The sequence below is a fragment of the Poecilia latipinna genome, unplaced genomic scaffold, assembly GCF_001443285.1.
Source record: "Poecilia latipinna isolate Pla-1442-1.1 unplaced genomic scaffold, P_latipinna-1.0 Scaffold603, whole genome shotgun sequence".
Lineage (NCBI taxonomy): Eukaryota > Metazoa > Chordata > Actinopteri > Cyprinodontiformes > Poeciliidae > Poecilia > Poecilia latipinna.
The window spans coordinates 190,509-210,901 of NW_015113219.1; the positions used below are offsets into that span (position 1 = coordinate 190,509).

At 41.2% G+C, this 20,393-nt stretch overlaps 3 protein-coding genes across 5 annotated transcripts; 2 read left to right on the top strand and 1 right to left on the bottom strand.

Moving 5' to 3' along the window:
* Positions 1-51: 51 nt before the first annotated feature.
* asb15b (ankyrin repeat and SOCS box containing 15b) lies at positions 52-5,782 on the bottom strand. Its single transcript, XM_015042818.1, has 14 exons — positions 5,516-5,782; positions 5,176-5,278; positions 4,997-5,049; positions 4,579-4,710; positions 4,324-4,488; positions 3,904-4,010; positions 3,296-3,434; positions 2,999-3,170; positions 2,489-2,649; positions 1,413-1,557; positions 1,177-1,332; positions 982-1,084; positions 732-885; positions 52-653 (listed from the first exon to the last, which is right to left on the bottom strand). The coding sequence occupies exons 1-14, from the start codon at positions 5,562-5,564 to the stop codon at positions 493-495; spliced, it is 1,800 nt and encodes a 599-aa protein (XP_014898304.1). The 5' UTR covers positions 5,565-5,782; the 3' UTR covers positions 52-492.
* Positions 3,960-12,372, top strand: LOC106953793 (uncharacterized). 2 transcript variants are annotated; one of them, XM_015042826.1, is made up of 8 exons: positions 3,960-4,032; positions 6,027-7,449; positions 8,847-8,954; positions 9,063-9,119; positions 9,222-9,380; positions 9,594-9,753; positions 9,936-10,036; positions 11,726-12,372. In XM_015042826.1, exons 2-8 carry the CDS (start codon positions 7,438-7,440, stop codon positions 11,888-11,890), a joined length of 762 nt encoding a protein of 253 aa, XP_014898312.1. In that variant the 5' UTR covers positions 3,960-4,032; positions 6,027-7,437; the 3' UTR covers positions 11,891-12,372. The 2 variants fall into 2 exon arrangements, with proteins under 2 accessions (XP_014898312.1, XP_014898313.1); XM_015042827.1 differs by having other exon boundaries at positions 7,073-7,449.
* A 1,633-nt stretch (positions 12,373-14,005) lies between these two features.
* Positions 14,006-19,653, top strand: LOC106953795 (zinc finger protein 665). Of its 2 annotated transcripts, none has more exons than XM_015042831.1 (7): positions 14,006-14,226; positions 15,210-15,412; positions 15,506-15,595; positions 15,714-15,803; positions 15,921-16,031; positions 16,202-16,325; positions 16,606-19,653. In XM_015042831.1, the coding sequence occupies exons 1-7, from the start codon at positions 14,202-14,204 to the stop codon at positions 18,288-18,290; spliced, it is 2,328 nt and encodes a 775-aa protein (XP_014898317.1). In that variant the 5' UTR covers positions 14,006-14,201; the 3' UTR covers positions 18,291-19,653. The 2 variants fall into 2 exon arrangements, with proteins under 2 accessions (XP_014898317.1, XP_014898316.1); XM_015042830.1 differs by having other exon boundaries at positions 14,007-14,226; positions 15,711-15,803.
* The last annotated feature ends 740 nt before the right edge of the window (positions 19,654-20,393 follow it).

Consider the following 20,393-nt stretch of genomic DNA (forward strand, 5'->3'; position numbering starts at 1 on the left):
ATTAAAGTACATATATTTTTATTTACTGTGTGAGCAAAAGAAAGGAAAATATTGGTCGTGTAAAACAATACTTTTACTTTCTTATACATTCGAGTATGTAGTGAGAATAAAAGAAATGTGCTCCATAACAGCTTCACTAGTGTTAAAATGCATTCGCATAGATTCTGCAGATTTGTCTCAAATTCTGCTGCACTTTTCTGCAGTTTATTTCATCTACTTCACTGTATTCTCTGGCTAATAGCTTTGCAGGCATCTGATTACTGATACGTGATTATCAGATTTACCAGACATCACTCATTTTATTTCTCATGCATACATTTTTCATCCGTTCTTCTACTTTAGCAACTTTTACAACAATGTTATAAACAGTATAAATACAGGAAAGTGTAGATTTAGGTAAAAGCTGTAGAGTTTTGAGAAAAAAAAAACTGCACAAAATGCACACATTTGCAAAATTCATAGCTAGTCGCTGCAGATCGGATCTTGTTGTCACTAGAGTCCCCCATAAGGGTCGTCCGCCCTGTAGGACAGGTAGCCGATCAGTCTGGGAGGAAAAGGCGCAGCCTCCATGGCCTCCGGGTCGTTCAGCGTCCTGACGTTCATTCTGCCCCTGATCACAAGTCGGCACAAGTGCTGCAGGGGGCGAGGTTCTCCTGGAGCGGAGACGGAGTCAATTAGTCTTCAGTTAACCAGGAAATCGAATCAACGTCACGTCGTGTTTACGGTCTTACCCAGCACGGCGGAAATCTCCTCCCACTCAGGAGTCCTCTCCAGGATGCGCTTCAGGTTGGAGCAGATGCTGATGTGGCTGACGTAGTCGAGAAGGATCCTTACGACGCTGCCTGCCAGATGGGCGAGCCACGACACGGACACGAACTCGCAGAACTAAAAGAACAGAGATCGGGGGTTTCCTTTAGCGTTACCTCGTACTCTCTTCGTTACAGCAAGAGGAGGAAAGGACGCATGCGTGTCAGTTCTCACTGGAATGACATTAGGCTGACAGTAAATCTTGTAGGCCTGATTGTGGAGGTCAGTCCAGGTGCTGTCCAAGTCCTTGCTTTTATTATGGAAGCACTCAAAGCATCTGCAGGAAGGGAAAATATTTAAAAATGTAAATATCGTCATTCAAAATTAGGTTTAAATTGACTTTTGATGATCAGCGGGTGTACGACGTGCTTGTGAGCCTGATAGCCGCTGTTGAGCAGCAATCGCAGCATGTCGTGGTCTCTGAGGCAGTAGTAGAGGGCAGTGGGGAACACAGTGTTGTTGATCACTCTGAAATAACAGTTGACCTCGGCTCCATAGGACAGCAGCAGCTTCACCAACTCATATCTAGACACGGCGGATGGGGTTTTCAGGGCAATCTGGGTTATTGTACGTCAGACAAAACATACCGACTGCCTCCTGCAAACCTTTCTGCCCGAATGGCAACCAAGATGCATCGTAGAGGGTCCAGGTCTGTTCTCGCTCCAGCTTCCAGCAGGATCTCAGCACAGGTCACGTCGCCGTTGGAGACGGCAAAGTACAGAGGGGTCTTCCTCAGGTCGCCATAGTTCTCTGTGAGATTGAAAAAGGTCAGCGAGTTAGTTCCAGGAAGTAGATCAAAATCTAAATTGTGAGCGTAAGTTGGATTTTTTTTTTAATTTTTTTGCTACAAATTGCAGAGCATGCGATTCCATACATTAAACACTATAGGTTAAAAAGGCTGTAAAGTTAAAATTTTAGTTCTTCAGGTGGCGATTCGCTATGTAAGGTGGGAGGAAGAAACCGTTTTAGAGCAGTAGCATGAAGACTCAAAAACCGGCACACAACCCAAAGATTTAAAAGCGTTACTTGTGGTGAGCCCAGCGGAGAATGAGCACTTGTGATAAAAAAAATTAAAATCAAAGTATTTCGGACCTGCATTCATTCTTATCCTGAGGCGCTCCCGTTTCTGCAAATAGCTGTGTTACCAGAAAATGTTGTGTGAGTGAGCCCTTCACTGATTGTGTAAGTTATTAAGTCATTAAACGTAATAACTCAATTAAGTTTAATGACTTAATTAGCAGAATCTAAAATCTTGCAGTTTGTAAGCAAAACTGATTTTGAAAAACAGGTTGTTGCATTTGTTTACTATGCAAACTTATTCATAGACATATATGAAAAACACGTTTGAGCAGATTATTGGAATATTACTTTCAGAAACAGATTTCACATGTTTGAGGTGCACATGATTAACTTGCATGTAAGTGAAAGCAACTTTTTCTATTTGACATAAGCAGTTCAAACTTTAATGGATTTTATTTTTGGGGGTTTTATGTGACATAGGCCAGCACAAGGCAGTTGCGTAATTGTGAAAGGTGTGAAAAATGAAACTCACTTTCAAGATTTTTTTTTTTTTTTTTTATGGATGGATGGATGGAAAAAGGCCAGATGTATGAATTCTCAAGCAACAACGTTTTGGTAAAAGTGGTGGCGCAAACACACACACTTATACGGTCGCTCCTACCGGAGATGTGTTTATCTAGCTGTGTGTTGATGTCGAAACCATTCTGGATGAGGAGCTGGAGACATTCAGTCTGTCCCCCATCAGCAGCAGAGTGGACCGGGCTCTGGCCTGAGAGACGGATCGCTCTCTTTGTGGTGACAGGGATCAGAGTTCTTAGGACTCTGTACAAGGGGGGAGGGGAAGAAGGCAGAAAAAAGAGGAATCAACAGAGTGAAAAACACCAAACAGGACAGAGGGAGCGGTCATTAATCTGTGGTTTGAGTTGCAGTGTTTTTTAGGAACTGAGCCGAGAAACGGTGATAAACAAAGGACTCTTTGTGGCGAACTCTGTTGTGCAGAACTTTCACTCCATTGTTTGCTTGTTGTGATGCAAACAAATGGGGTAAGTAATTATATTTAATGCAGAGCAATTTCTTTATTCCGAGAATCTGCTGCTGAACTGTTACGAGCCGAGAATAAGGCATCAAAATGACGCTTCATGTTTTCTCAATCGACCGGGCTGCGACTCACAGCGTGTGTCCTTCATACGCGGCCCTGTGGATGGGCAGCTGACAGGCGTAGCTGGCCACGTTTGGGTTGGCACCGTGCTGCAGAAGGAGCATGACACAGTCCAGGTTTCCTGACCCAGACGCGTCATACAGGACCGTGTCCCCATTGCTGGCCCGGGCGTTCACATCTCCCCCTTGTGGAGGGCCGAGGAAGTACAAAAACAGAGGGATAAATTGGGAAAATTAGGCAGGGCCAGATTACAGGCGGCCAAAAAAAGAGACGAGTAAATAGCTAAATAGTTGTGTTTTAAAGTTTTACCGTGCTGTATAAGTATTTCTAGGGCTTCAGTCCGACCGTGCTCCGCTGCAATTCCCATAGCGGTCACGCCGTGACCGTCTCTGACGGTAACCTGGGCTCCGTGGCGAAGCAGCAGCATCAGAATAGCTGGACAACCCACCTGAAAAAAACGAGACGGGGAAGTAAACTGTTTTAGGGGGGGGGGAAATTATACAGAAAATATTGTTTACTATGTGCACTGACAAAAAAAAGAGTCCTTTTAAGCAATGAAGTATGAATTTAAAATTTTTCACACAATATTTTCTTAAATCCCACTGAGAAAAAAGTAGACAAACTCAAAAAAATTAATCAGTTACCTTATGTGATGTTAACATAGGCATAGACACTTTTTTTTTACAAAGGTAGATTTCATCTTGAATAAAGATGAAATCTACCTTTGAAATCTACCTTTAGCTATTAAGTTCTATAACTTAATAGCTAATTTTTCCCATTAGCTATACAACTTAATAGCTAATGGGAAAAAAAAAACGATCTTGATTTGATGTCTTATACGTGATAAACTATACCCAAAGTGGGTTTGATTTACTTTGCAGGAACGTTTGGATGGCAGCTTTAAAACACCCTCCCACCTTCGCAGCCTCATGAGTCGCCGTCCACTTTGTGAGACACACCTGCTCCACAAAGGCCCCGCCCATGATGAGGGAGTGAACGCTGTCACACGAACTCTGTCTCACCGCTGCAACACGTGGAAAGTAGATGTGAGTAAAGAGGCGTCTTAGCGAGGGGTTTCTTTTTTCACAAAACTGCTCAAAACGCAGTGAATTAATGATGGCGATTAACTTTGGTGACTGTAAATGACACACTATCTTAAATAAATACTGTTGGCATGTTTGACATCTGAAAGGAACAGTTGAAGGTTGTGGTTATGCTGTGGCGATATAGTTTGACTTATTGATCCTGACAATGTTGAGCCACACTGGCTCAACATGTCAGGCCACCTGTGAGGCGAGAGTGTGTGCCTTTTCCGGCCAGCGGCGTGATTGTGCTACCGAGGAGCAGAGGAGATTCATTCCTGCTGTTTGTGTTGTGCGGCGAGGCTCCGTGCCGCAGCAGCAGCTTGATGTTTTCCACCTGGTTGGCTTCTGCTGCCAGCGTCAGCGCCGTGTCCCCGTCCTTCGTCCGCTCTTCTAGCGTCGCGTCCATGGACGCCATCGCTGCAAGGGGTGACAAATAAATACAGCTTAGATGATGAGGATCTAACGCTGAGCTGAATCCCCCCCACCCCACCCGATGCTCTCGTTTACCCTGCAGCACCACATGCAGCATTTCTGTCTTTGGTCGAGCAGCTACTGCGTGCAGAGGAAGCCAGCCCCTGCTGTCGCTCTCTCTGAAGGCAGACGCGCAGCACGACAGTTGCTGCAGTGCAGCTACATCGCCTGCAGAGATACAGTATTGAAGAGGGTTAAAAATCAGATTAATATATCATGGGATGCAGATTGTGACCGGAATAGAGGAGGGGCTGAGGGAAGGCCTTCCCTGCCTTTTAGTGGGCACAGGGTAGCTTTTCACGTTAACGAGGGGGCTAAATTCACAAGTGTAAGAATTGGCCCAGTCAAAGTTCAGAGACGAATAAAGTTGAGAGTGAGAAATTCGCAAAACCTGAAATCTAGGGCCATTTGTTGCACATTATTACTCGTATCTACATGGCGTGTATCACTTTACCTTTGTCTATCGCCGACATGATCTTCATAAAGTTTTCACTGTTTGGCTGTTTCCTGGTGAAACAAACACAGTTTACTTTTCCCAAAATACTCATGGCGGAGCGTGGTCCCAAGACCTGACTTTTCGTGCATGATTTGATTTTATCTTTCCTTTTTTTTTCTTTTTTTTTTTTTGCATACCAGTATTCTGGCACTGAACACTTGTAGGCATCTTGAATGCTCTCCAGAATGGCAAGCTCAATCAGCTCTTCATTAATGCCTTCCTGCTCAAGGTCCTCCATTTCTGTATAGCGGGGAAATGTGATAAGAAAGAGAGTTTGTAAAAATCAAAAATATTTTTGAGCTCACGTATGTCTGTGGTTTGCGTTCGTCTGCCTTTGGGAATGCAGCTTGTTAAAGGGTAACTGTATCACTGCAGCTCACGCAGGAATGAGGGTCGAATGCAAACATGTTAGTGTCACGCAGTCGTACGTAAAAACGACGTCTTGCCGCATGCTATTTAGCGATATCCGTCCCTCACCTGTCGGTGTGAGTGAGTGTCCTTGATGTCTCCAGCGAGTTGCCTCCATGTTTTTGTTTTGCAGGGTCCTCGGCGGTCTGCGTTATTATTAGAAGTGGCCTACTTTAACCGTCATGACTAAGCTCAGAGTGTGCTGTCTGTCATTTCTTTCACTTCTCCAGCGGCTGAAACTGCCGACATTCAAATCGAATCATTTCGCTGACATGCGGATGAAACCCACATGACAAGTTTGCGCAGCGATGCCACACACAACGGATCTGTTGTTGGCGGGAAGGGGGGAACAAATATCTGCACGTTTTCTTTCACTTTTTTTTTTTTTTTAGCTCGGAATATAATAATAAAGTCGTCCAAGTAAGACTAATATAGCTGATTAGTTTAACAACAACGCAGTCTTTTTTCTTTTCCCCCTGCAGCTCTAGGGCAGCTCCACAGTTAGAGCTGACTCCTTTCTGAGCAATTAGAAGTTATCTCTCTAAGTGAATTTATCTAACATGTCCTCTTCCATCTACAGATCCTCACCATGGGAAAACTCCTGGAATCTGCTGCTGCAGCTTTCTCTTTACCTCACTCAGCCACACATATCCATTCAAAGACCCTCAACTTCACCCCCCAAAAAATCCAAAATTTGTCATGAAACACTTGAACTGCTTAGCAATCTTTGTCTTCTTTTGGGTTCGCTAGTATAGTTTGTGACATTTTTTCTAAGGAAAGCTGGTGGATAAACCATACATAAACTTAAATTTCAGTACAGATTATTTGTCAAACATTAGAAGCTCGCCGTCTTTTATTCAGGGGAAAGATTACATCTTCGCAATGGATGAACGTTAAACAACCTCAGTCAACTTACAAGTCATTGTTGAACTGATTAGTGATTGAGATTGCTGGAGAAGTTCCTCGATATTTACAGAAGGCGTTTTAGGAAAATGATAGAAATCATTTCTCATCTTTCTAAGGGCTGCTTTTCTGACTTCCTGCAACACCTACCTGCGCCAACTTCCAGCAAAAGTTAGCGTTTCAGCTGGCTACGCTTAACAATCCTTTATGCACTCCTGCTGACTGATATCAATGAGCATAATCCATGACTGAATCCATTAGCAGAGACACTGCCAGTCTACCGCTGAGATGAATGAATAATTCACCTGGCATTAGAGCCTTTGGAGTGTAGAGGAAACTACTGCCCTCCTGAGAAAGCCTCGACTAGAGGACAAGCAAATTGTGCCGTCCTCAGGAAATGAAGAGTTTGGTTTTCTAAATCGTTTGCTTTTCCTCATTTCCTGAATCTCTCCCTTGTGACAGCTATTGATTTGGTAATGGAAATCAATTACGGATAATGGCTTTTACATGGGTCCACTTATCAGGAGAAACCATGAGCTGGGGTTTGCGTTGCAAAACGTTGGCACGTGCACGCCCGAGACGCAGGAGCCCAGAAATCCAATAAACAAACAAAAACATAATAAGTCTACGCGATTAAATAAAGCAAGAAATAACATCTTAATTACTCCCCGTCGTCCTGTTCTCACTTCTTTTTTTTTTTTTTTTTTTTTTTACAAACAACAGCTTGGGGAATAACCCTGACATATTCCAAGTGAAATATTCTCGCAAGGAGAACAAGCACCCACTTCTCCCGATGACCAAATTGATACGTGGGAGTTTATGGAAAAGTCTCAGACGGCGTCAGAGCGTGACATAATGACTCAGCTTGTAGGCGGCCTCTCCGCCACGTCAAAAAAAAAAGAAAAAAAAAAGACCCCACCAGTTTGTCTGATGCGAGAGCAGACTGCTGGCCCATCCTCGGGTTTCACTACACATTTGGACATCATCGACACGCATGCAAACATGCACAGAGCTCTGAGTTCTTTCTGCAGACGCAAGAGACTGAATTTTATGAGGCGGATCTGAGAAACCTTGGACCCTTGCTCCATATGAGGAAGAAAGTAAGTCGATTCTTTCAACTTTTGCATAATATTTAACACATTGTCTAACATTCTGCTGGTGCTTGGTTTGAAAAAAAAAAAAAATTCTCATTCCCTTTCACAGCTGTTTCAGCTACTGCTCATTTTTGAGGCTCAAAATGACAAAAACAGAAATGGAGCATTTTTAGATTTGCAGAAACTGACACCTTCTTAAAAGAATAGAACAGATGAATCAATGCAATAAATATTGTTCCTACTGTAACTGAAAGCTTAAAGGTGCATTCGTGAAAAACGGCAACTAATAAAGAATGTTCCATTAGAAGATGATTTACTGTTCTGAGGGCTTCATGGTTGTGGCTCCACATTGTGCTGAAAAGGGGCTGCAAGAAAAGGGGCTGCAAAGGGAAAGGTTTAAGAAATCTAATAAAAGTTTTGAGAAAATAAAAAAAAATAAGTTTTTAAGCACTAATCCAAAACCAGAAGCTTTGACTTAGAGCTGCAATTCACTTTGTTTTTTGTTGTTTCTGGGAAATCAATTTAAAAAATAGAATTTAAGATGATATTATTATAAGGTCTTAATTCATCTGTTGCATTGATTGCCTAAAGCTGTTTAGTCCACTAACAACAAAATGGAGGAAAATGTCAGTTAGTCTGAAATATTGACATTTTAAATCTTTTTATTTAAAGATGAATTTAAAATTTTTAGAGGATCCATGTAATATTTTCACAATAATGCTTTATTTTCGCTTACATATTTTACATATTTGACCAGTCCGTGAACTTTTTTTGTAAAGAAAAATTAAATAAAAAAACTTTTAAAAAAATAAATAAAGAATGAGCGTGGAATAAAAAAAATAGGATGATTCAGTCCAGGTTTGAGCCATTTAAATATTGCCATCTTCACACTTTCTGACGCTAAAAATCCCAAACTAACACTCTTTGTGGTTTCTTAAATAGAGTAAAGGTTTCCTGCATTTCAAACTGTATTTTAAAGATGCTATCCATTAGCATCTTTAAACTTTGTACTATCTTAAGTACAAAGTTTTATAAGTAAACTACAGAAAATAAAACTACAGAAAATTTTAGATTTAGAACGACGGAGTTCAAATGTAGATGAAATTTCTTAAAAAAAAAAAAAAACCTCAATAGCTCTTTACATTAGTGCTCCCTTACTACTGAGTGGAAATTTAAATAAAAAAAACTGTCACAAAACTGTCAGAGAATATGAAAAATGTGTTCATACTCCTTGATTAAATGCCGCCCTTGGTAAAGAGCCATATCAGCCATATTAAATACCACCATTCCCCTTAGCCAGGTCATACTCACTTTTTTTTATGTGTGTGTAAGTATCTAAAAGCATGCTAATGGTGAACAAGTAGATCCAAAATATTGTTTGATATCTTATGTCTCGGCTTTAGATCATCAGCACAACTTGTGTCCTCTTGGGTCTGTTTTCAAGTTTGCATCTCTGCTCTGGGAAATTTGGGACGCCAATAACTGATGATGTGAGCAAGCTGTCTGAATTGGTGAGATCACAATCCTCATATTGACAGCATCATTTATCCGGTTGTGGTATTTTGCGTTTTGTTTCTGACCCGGACGCTGCTCTGTTCTGCCTTTCATTTCCACCGCAGAAGCAGAATATCCCCTCCGATTATGAGATTCCTGTCAGTTACGTTCCCAAAGAGGTGGTACGTACAACACATCGATGAGATACAGAGAGACGGTTGGATAAGGAATGGTGGATTTCATATCGACTAAGAAAGCCATTTGTTTGTCTACCTGGATCGCAGGCCGGCACGTGCTGGGTGGTTTTAAATATCTATCCTTTGGAGCGAAGTCTTGAAAAGCTGGCCGGCATGTTTGGTGCCATGTCGTCAAACAGAGACGACATCAACGTCTTCATCACGATGCTTAAGAGTTTACGCCTCACCTTTGACCACGAAGAGCTGGTGGGTAACAGGCAGTTCCACTCGATATGTGCTCTTCTCTTGAGTGCGCACATAATATTTTACTTATTAGGTTACAGATGAGGGGAAAAAAACAGAACATTGCAAAACAACTTCAGCTCTGAGGGCGGCACTGCAGGAAGATTATATGACTGTTTAGCATGTTTAATTGCATAAGTGAATTATTTCATGATGGTTTGTTGACTGATCCCACAGGAAACAGCGATGCAGGTCTTCCAGTGTCACTATCGAGAAAGGAGCTTGCTCTCCGGACTTTACTTTGACTACATCCAAGACCTCTTGCGTGCAGCCACTCAAGGAACATCGAGTTTCTCTTGCAAGCCACAGCCATGCCTTAATCATCAGCAAACAGCAGGTACACCATTTATTTGCGCCTGGCAGTTTTATTCAAACGGATGCCTTGAAACCACAGAGAAGAATTAGATAACACTTATTGATCTAATGTCATGCAAAAAGTGTGATGTCATGCCTGTCCACTATCTTATTTCATATGTGTAAGCATATTCAATTACAGCTGCAATTATTCTCTTCTTGCAGAAGGTCAGGAGGAGAGTCGTAAATACAGATGGTTAAAGAGCAGCTCTCTGCTTTTGGTGCTAATCCCCTTCACAGCCTGTATTGTGCTGATAGTCTGGCAGGTAAGAAGACCTTGGAATTTCACCTTGCAAACCTTTGTGATTATAAAAGTATGAAGGGGACAATAAGTGTAACTCGTGTTATATTAAATTACAAGTGGGAAATAGAAATGAGAACTGAAAAAAACCGAGGAAAACAAACCTTTTGGTCGCTTAGGAGTTGAAACCACCACAACAAATAGTCCTAGTGAGCTTTGGAAAGTTTTTATCAAGAAAGATCTTAAATGTTATTAAGCTTATGAATAATTGTTGGCTTACGTTCTCTCACAAAGTCAGGGAATACTGTTGGAAATGCTTTTCAAACAATTTGGCCACTTTTTGGAGGGAAATGACTGAGTGAATGCTAGCTAAATGCTAACAGTTGCTAGCATACTAGCAAATGTATGCTAGCAAATACAATTAAGCACTATCACGATATATATTTAAATTTTTTGGTAAAACTTTTCAATATTTAAAAAATGTGTTAGCTCATTAACAAAATATCCTGCCAATATTGGTATTAAAGTGTTGATGTGATAGACATTGTTGGAAATATAACAAGAAAATGCCCTTAAGTGGAAATTCGGACGGGAAAACTGGAGCCCCAGTTTTTACTAATTAAAATTGTTTTGCATATAAATCCTAGAGAAGCATTATGTTGAACAATATTTATCTGTTAACATGTTCCTTTACTGTTTGAATACATAAAATTACTATTGTTGTCCTATTTTACTAGTCTCTCAACAATTAGCAAAACCGTTCCCTTTTTTCCAAGTTGAGCAATTATCAGGTGTCATTTCCAGATCTAAGTTTAGACCATTATCCTTACCTTCTAGATACAATTAATACTGATTATTTAATGAAATTCTGAAGTTTCGAGTAGAAAACCACCACCATAAATCCATCTATACTTGAGAATCCTTCAGAAACACTCTTAGAAAAATCAGCAAAATGATGAATTTGTGAACACTGATCCCCAAATAGGCAGGAGTCCACTGTAATTTCATTCAATTCTCAGTGCAGTATGCACCAGCTATATGAGAAATGAAAAGACAGTTTGGACAGTTAGTTAAATACATGGAAGGACAGTAGTGAGATTTTGTTTTTTACAGATGGATGGTGTGTTAAATTTTTATACTAGCGATGAATAAAAGGTTGTGGGAACTGCAATAATTACTAGGAATATCCTCATCTTTACACAACCTTCTTTTGTCTACATGTGGCTACAGTTTTAAAGAACAAAATGTCGGCAAGCACCTTTGACCTGGAACACGGTTATGTTAAGTGTGCGATGACTCTCAGATTTGACTCCCAACTCTCTGGGTAAATGGACTCCAAGTCACAGACTGTTTAACCCTGGACCACAAAAGTGGTTAATTGCCTTTTTTGGTTACTGAAGACAAAAAGCTTTCTTTAAGAGGAAATTCTGGACGTTGAATTTCCTCCCACATTGATTTTTATGTGTTTGTATCTCTTCGTTGGTCAGTCTAACAAATCCTATGAGATTATCTGCCCACATTTCAGAGAGCATTTCCAAGAAGGCGAGGCTTGTAAATTTGACTGCAGCTCATCAAATATTTAGATAGTATTTGGAGCCTTTTGTAATGTCATGGCCACTTTTATGATCATCTGCTAGCTGTGCTGGTGTTTACTTGTTTGTTTTTGTTTTGTTTTTTTAGTAATAATTTCTACCTTTTTTTTTTTTTCCTGTAGGTTAAGTCTGGGAGAAACTTAATAGCGTGCAACACTTCAAACGGCCAAACCGCATCTCCTGACATGATCCCAACTGTGTCCGTCTCCATCCCACTTCAAACGCTCACCCACGCCGATGACAGCCAGCCAACGGGGGAGGCAATCTCTGAACATGAGAGTGGATGAAGCGTGATAAAGCATAGAAAAATTAGTGTGGTCTGTCACTTTTCCTGCTTGAGCGCCAGAGGAACTGGAGGAGAGGGAGCTGAGCTGGTGTAAAGGGAAAGATGTGCTGGCAAAGTTCCCCCAGCTCTTGAGTCCGACACACGAGTTATCCTCTCCGAAACTGGCTGCCAAAGTAAAAACATGATCTTGTTTTGGCTGGTGAATCACAGCTCTATAGCTGTTCAGTTCTGTGAAGTTAAAAGCCACTTTAAAGCCATTCAAGGTGGCGCTGAGTCACATTTGGGAACTTATCACATCAGTACAATTCTCCACAGTTCAGAGAACCTTGTTGTTTTGAATTGGAGCAACACTCATGAAGCGAGTTGTCGAAGTGATTGTCCTTTCATTTCTATACAATCAAACATGAACTCCAAACTGCTCTTGTACTGACGTCTTTTGAAGTCTTTTAAGGAGTTTATGAAAAAACAAGTCCATTCCTAAAAGAAAAAGAATCCTAAAAGAACCGATACCTCTCTTGTTCTTGTTGTTGACATTGTTGTGATCTGTTATCTGTCACCAGTTTTGGACCTACTAGTCACAAACAACACTCTGAGCAGTTCGACAAATGTCCGACTTTATGAATCAAAGATCTGACCAGATGGCAGATAGCCATGGCCAGAGGGCCTTTGAATCCGGTCATTGTGCTTCGAAGCCATTGCACAGTGAACTATTGCTGCTCCTCAGCCACTGCGAGTGTGCTGGGAGGTTTTTAATGCCTCAGTTTCAGAGTCAATCAGTTTCAGTCATGAGAGCATGACTCTCAAGAGTGTGAGTGCTCTTGTACTGTATGTGTCAGAGACCGGGAGCAAGAGACAGGACAGGACCAGCGAGGGAAAGTAAGGGAGATGGAGACAGACAGATAGATGAACGGATGAGCTCAGTGAAGAGCATAAGGAGGGATTGTTCTCGTCACAAAAGAGCAGGCCGTAGGCTGGAGGAAGTGCCAGTTACAAACATGACCAATGTCGACAGATCTCTATGAATCAACAGGCTAAGAATCTCCGCAGACCGCAGGCTATGGAGTTGGATTTGCAGGGACTGGTCAGCATTTCAATAACAGTTCAAATGATTTACTTCCAAAACAGGTCAATGACATGGCTTGTTCTATAGCGAAATATTTTGGATGAGGTTCAAAACCAGGAAAACTTTCACTATCTTCTCAGTGTACCATATTGTTGAATTTGATTTTGTTTTTGTTTTTTTTATTGTCAAAAATGTGTGTTAAGTTATTTTGTTATGCTCTGAAAGTCTTTGAAACGCTAATAAACTTTTTCCAACTGTTGAAACAACAGACTCATGTAAAAATATTTTAAAAAAGCATGAGAACCATTTTTATATTGATTGCTTGTTTGTATTGGGTAAGGTTTGAAATGCTGACTTTTGAAGAAGTCCGAACAAAACTGAAATTGAGTATCACACAGGAGTAGCATACATAAACTATCCTGTGTGCTATTGTCTTTAAATATTTATATAAGATGGTTATTTTGTATTTTGTGCACCTGACCCAAAATTGCAACAGCAATAATTATCAACAGCTAAAGTCTCTGACTATTCAAATCAAATAACCATGATGACAAACCAGGATTGCTTAAAACAAGAGGAACAACAGACATAAAGAGTGTAAAGACGCCTTCTAAATGTGCTTTTTGCTTTGACATCTACATATTTTCATTAAAAAAAACACGATTTTTGTGAAAAACATTTAAATAGGTCAGTATGTCAGAACGGTTTGAGTGTTATGAGTGTAAATATTTAAGTTAACGTTAAAACTATGAAAAGGTAAACAGAAAATGCGAAATCAAAAGATTGACTGTGATGCAATATTTAGAGAAGGGGACAGGAAATAAATGCTGGAAAAAAGGCAATGAAAATGCTTTAATCAAATACTTTTTTGTTGATGCATTTATATGTGTATGCTTATTTTCCGTATAAACACTTAATTTTGATTACGTCAGAAATAGTGCACTGTGAGGAATAATTTGGAAGCTGCCTTTTGAGCCAAATGATCAGGATCTTGGAAAAAAGCCGGGACTCCCATCACATACTCAAGGACGGTGCTTTTATATTGTACAGGAACATCCGGCGGAAGTAGTCAGGCTTTTGTTTTGGAAGGCTGGAATCCAGTGGCCGCCATTATTCTTCGTGGCTTGACGCCCGAGATAAGACGGTTAAATAATTGTAACTATTATATTTAAGGATAGACTGTTGTTTTATTAGTTTGTTTTGAGCCGTCAGTCAGTTGGTTGACCCAGCCGCGCATTTTGAGGCCAGTATGGATAGACGCTCCAATACAACAGGTAAGTTGCTAAGCTAACTGTAGCTGCCGCCGAGAATGGTGTAAAATATGAAAATGAAGGAAGCTCCATCTGCTTCAAGAAGACTGTTTTCTCATTTTCAGCGGCATAAACAAACACACGTCTGCTCCGTGTTTTGCTGGAGATGAATAATAAGCAAGTTAGCTAACTATCAAGCTTTGGCTGCTTTGTGATTTTTGTCGCTTAAATGAAGCCATCCAAATGCGCGCTCCGCTCAGCTGTAAAGCATCTCCAGAAACGGCTTATCACGTCAGTGTGGCGGACTGATATCTGCTTGCAAAGTTTGAAGTATGACATTAGCTTGGCGCTCAATCTCTCCATCACTGCACACGCACACGCAGGCGTGCACTTTTTCCAAAAACTACTCTACACCCTGGCCACTGCTGCAGCGCCCCCTGTGGCAGCACGTCGCTTTACCTTGAAACAGACCAAAACAAAACGGTACATAATTCTGAATTGGAAGAAAAATCCATGGTTTTAAAGCAGTTTTTGTAAATGGAAATCTGAAAAGTGTGGCGTGCATTTCACTAAATAAATTCTGAATCATTTTGTAGAGCCACCTTTCAGCTGCTTGCGTTCTGGGGTGCTTTGCAGATCTTAGAGACTAAGAGGTTTTTTTCCATTCTTCTTTGTAAAGTAGCAAAGGCTCAATCAGATTGTAGGAGAAATATAAACATCAGTTTTCAAGTCCTGCCACAAATTGTCAACTTGATTTAGTGACTTCATAATGAAACCCAGCTAGGTGGGTATCATTATATCTGTTTTTATTTTTTTTTAACTTTATAAATTGTTTTAAAAGTCTTAACGTTTGTGTCTGGAAAAGTATGTATATTTGAAATTGATTATTTGCCAGGACCTAGATTTCTTGATTGTTGAGCTTTTCATCATACATCTGTGTGGCCTGTTCTCATTGCACATGTAACTCCCATCACTTGTAACGCTGCAGCCGTAATGTCTTTGAACAGGAGGCGCCCTTCCTCTGGCCTCCCTCCGCCTGCTGGCCTCCCCACTGCAGCTGACCTATTCGTACATATGGCAGGTCATACGGCAGAGGAACGTGAAGCATTACGGCAAAGTGGAGGAGTTTGTGACCATGGTGACACAGATTGTCCCTGAGCTTCTGAGTTTCAAGCAGACAGCGCAACTTATCTTGGGGTTAAGAGCAAGGGTGAGTTTTTTTTTTTTTTATGCCTACAACAGAACTCTCAGATTATTTGTTTTCTCACCACTCTTATATTTGTATTTCTGTTCAATCACTTAGATAATCTTGGACCTGCTTCAGAATGACGGCCCACCAGATTCCAAGACTATTCAGACTCTTATAAATAGGTTAAAGATAACATCCTCAGCGGTATGCATGCAACTTGTTAATACGTCTGTAATATAAGCTGTGTATTCCAACTAAACACAATATACCAGGATAATGTGGCATGAATAAAATCTGACTGAATGTTTTTATACCTTAGAAGGATGTAGAGGTGGAGAAATCCCAGACAAACTTTATGGTTCTGATTCAGAATCTGCTAAAAAATCCCACTGAGAGGAAACGGTTCTTTCAGGTATGACTTGATGTGTGTTGGAACTTGTTTTTTTATTATTATTATTATCGTCTCTTATATTGTCTGTAGATCCAGTTCTATCGCATGCTTGCTTGACACTTGAAACAACTTTTGCAGGAAATGTTCCCTGTTCAGTACGGCGTCAAGTTTGACACAGCACTCCAAGCCTTGATTGCTGGCCTGGTGTGCAAACTGGAGCAACTTCTTCCCGTTCCCAATCTGTCTCAAGTATGCACGCCTATCATCTCAGCAATTTGCCCTCTGCATTTAACTTTTTTTTAATGAATCAGAATTAGAATAGATCAAATCTGCAAGGACGTACAGAAAAATCACTACTGCAATACAGTTTGTGCTGAAAATGTACTGATAACTTCCACTTCTTGGTACTCCTGCTTTAGCTTGGTGCCATGATCTCGACGGATGCAACTGTTCTTGATGCATGTGGGGGGTTCATCCCCGACCGTGGCGATCTAAAGACTCTTCTGCAGCACCATCAGAGCAAAGGACTCCTTGGTGTGAAAGGTATATTTTTTCCAAACACAACCACAAAGTTGGGATTTTATGTTATAAACAAATATAATGTAGTATATGCTATTTTTGGAAGGGAGGGTTACATAGTTTTCAAACATTAGAGTTTAGGCCTGTAATGTAAAATTGATTTTTTTAATTTTTTGGAGGTTATTAAATATTTTTGAAAAGCACTTTTAGTTAATTTTATTGGCGATTTTGGTGACAAAGAAGAAACCTGTTAGGAGAAATAATGACTAACTGTAATTCTTTTGGTTGTTTTTGTTTTCTGCAGCAACTGTTTCAACTTCAGTGGGCGACTGTGTGCTCTCCTCTTTGGCTTTCATGCCCAAGCCAGTAGAAACACCCTCTCCGCCGGCACCACAGCCACAGCAACAGCCACAAAAGCAACCAGAGGTCGCAGTCACAGAAAGCAGCCCTGCCTCTCTCAGTGACAGCGAAGATGTTGGAGGTCTTTCAGATGATGCGTCGAGCCTGGCACCCTCCGTCGATGCACCTCAGCAGGAAGAGCCAGTAGGCGACAAAACAGCCGATGAAAACGGAGCAAAGGAAAAGGATGCCACAGCAACAGTGCAAAGCCAGCCGGAAAAAAGTTCTGAACAGCAGCAGCAGGCGGCAACGACTCCTCAAGGAGAAAAGAAGGATGGAACACCAGCAGCGTCAGAGAAACCAGAGTTACAGCAGCTGCCTCTGAAATCAATCCCTTTCAGGGTTGTTCAAGTGCCCGCCAAAACTTCTTCCACGTTAGCGAAAGACAACCAAAAGCCTCAAACCCATCGAGTTACTTTACATCAGTGGGTGTCACAGATTGCCACAAACTCCATGTCTCTCCCAGCGTTGCCGCCCCTTCCTCCCGGCAGACTGAGCGACGACGACGACGACCCGAGGCCAAGCATCAGACGGAAGAAGCAGTTGAGACACCTGATTGATCGGTTCAGCTGCACCGTGTGCGATAAGAGCTTCCCCTACCAGTCCAAGCTGATGGACCACGAGCGCATTCACACGGGAGAGAAGCCCTTTCAATGCTCAGCGTGCAACAAGAGCTTCCGCACGCAGGCGTTCCTCAACAACCACCTGAAGACGCACAGCACAATGCGGCCCTTCGCCTGCGGCCAGTGCGGCAAGTGTTTCGCCAAACTGCAGACCCTGACGAAGCACATCCTCGCCCACAGCGGACAGAAGCCTTTCTACTGCAACATCTGTAATAAGGGCTTCACGCAGTCCACCTACTTCAAGCGGCACATGGAGTGTCACACGAGCCAGATGACGTTCCCCTGCAAGCACTGCAGCAAAACCTTCCCGACGGCATTCAAGCTCTCTAACCACGAGCGCTGGCACACCCGGGACCGCCCGCACATGTGCGAGCGCTGCGGGAAGCGGTTCCTGGTCCCCAGTTTGTTGAAGAGACACATGGGCTACCACATCGGCGAACGCCAGTACCTCTGCTCCCAATGCGGGAAGACGTTCGTGTACCTGTCCGACCTGAAGAGGCACCAACACGACCACCTGCCCAAAACGAAGATCCCGTGCCCCGTCTGCCAGAAGAAGTTCTCCAGCAAGTACTGCTTGCGAGTTCATCTGAGGATCCACACCCGAGAGAGACCCTACCGGTGCCCACTGTGCGACAAGAGCTTCACGCAGGTCGGGAACCTGAAGGTCCACATCCGGCTGCACACCAACGAGCGTCCCTTCAACTGCGACGTGTGCGGGAAGACCTACAAGCTGGCGTCCCACCTCAACGTCCACAAAAGGACTCACTCGTGTAAGAAACCCTGGACATGCGAGACGTGCGGGAAAGGGTTCACGGTTCCCGCCCTGCTCAGGAAGCACGAGCAGATCCACGTGAAGGAGGCAAACCCTGATTTTGCCGGCAAGCGGAGGGTGAGGGGAAAGCACAAGAAGCAGTCGCTGAACAGGAAATACGACGAGGAAGAAGAGGGCAGCGATGACAACTATTGAAGGAGAATCTCCTGATCTGAGTTTGGAGCTCATTGCTGATCGCTGCTCTGATAGGTCGATGGAAACAGCTACTATTCAGGGCCAACTTAAAGATGCCGCTGAGTACGTGGATCTATGACTGAAAACACATGGCTGATTAAAAGACAACTGAATCTTAAGATTATAGTTAGAGTTTAGAGTGGCTCTTATGTGTGCTCATGCATGAATAATGGTCAGAGTTTGTTTTAGTAATGCAAACAAAAGGGTAGCTGTCAGAAGTTTAGTTCAAAACAAAAAAAAAAAATATGCACATATCAGGCCTTTTTTGTTCCTGTAAGAACTGTAGCTCAAAAAAAAAGTACAGTGCATCATCTTTGTACAATTTGGATCCTGCAAAATTTACAGAATTACAATTTTATCCCCAATAAGGCATTAAAGACTATGTTCTTAACATTTATAGATTATGATTTTAATAAACTCAAATGAATGGTGATTGATTCATTTATGGACAGGAAGTGATGAAAAGTAATTTGGGTGTATTTACTGAATAGAACCATCTGGATCTGGCAAAAATTAGCTGACTCTGGCTAATGAACCAGAATCCATTATTTGAATAATAAAAATAAATCAGATTTTGGAAGTTGTTTAAAAGAATTGATGCACTGATCATGCTTTTCCTGATAAAAACTTTCTACAACACTTTAGAGAAAAAAAGATGTACAGCAGTTTTTTTGATCTACTTATTTTGTGAATCCAACAGGAAATGAAGAACTTGGAAGATTATTCCCTTTATGCATCAAACCACAGATTCCAAGTCTTCATCTGATTTTTAATTATGTGTTTGTTGATACATTCAAATCACTCAATAAAGGGAAAATCAGCAGGTCTATAATTCTTTGCTGATCAGTGCATCTTTATAAAAATCCATCATCTTTAGCAGAATCCTGCATTTTTACAGTCAGCTTCTAACGTGAGAATCCAACAATACTTTTTTTTTTTTTTCCAAAACATGTGACTGTTGACATTTTTTGTTTTCTGTGTTTTAAAAAGCCCGTGGCAGAAAAATACATTTTATTTCACTATTCTGGTGGAAATCGTTCTTTATCAATATTCTCTATTCAATCATTGATGTAAACATTTCAACTTTTCTGTTTTTGCTGAATGCCAAGAACCTTTTTGTTTTGATTTATGTATCACTTGTTTTTTTTTCTATTTTATTACTTAAACAGTAGAAATTGATTAGATTTAAAGTTTATCACAGAAAATGTGTCATTAAAATTATGTGCAAGCAGTTATGTATATACCCCAGTTATAATATGCCTGTTCTCAGTGTATTTTGGTTTTTCATGTTGTAAAAAGAAAAATAAATAGTAAAATAACTGTTTTTCTAATGTCTTATAATTCTTTCTGAAATGGACTCCCACAAGACAAAGGGTGGTTAGTTGTAATGTCAGTAGTAGTGGGGAAAATGCTCTGCAGATTGCTGCATGACCACATAGCAGTCAAAGAATCATTTCCCTTCAACAGAAGGAAACCGCCAGCAGAACCAAAACCATGACAGTCTGACAGCAGCCATCTGCTGTCAGACTGGCAGGGGTTGAAATTACAGAAAGGGGTCCAGGAGTTTTTGTGTTAAAAAAATAAAGATTACTGAGTTAATTGGAGCAAGAGCTGCTTCAGTTGTGTTTTCAGAAAAAACACAAAAAACTAACAGTTAAACTGGGATGCTTTGGGTGAGATTCTACTGCAGTAGCATCAAAGCATCCAGAGAAAATGCATAGCTACCAGCAGCTGTTCAGTTGGAATTGTAGAGTATTTTACTTGTTAAATTCAATATTTGTATAGCAGCGTTCCTCAGGGTTGTAGATCTTTTCGTGTATGTTTATATTTTAAATTAATCAGAGTGCCATCTTGAAATATCGTAGTTTTTAATCATTTTATTATTATAAATTAAACATTGCTATCTTATATTACAAATGATTCCTGCAATAAAACAGACTACTATTCCATGGGGAGGAGGGTATCCTCTAGCAAGATGGCGGCTACATTGGCGTATCGCTGCAATGAACAGCTGAAGTAACGGCGACGGCTACTTTTTCGTTCTGATTGGCTCGTGTCCTAATA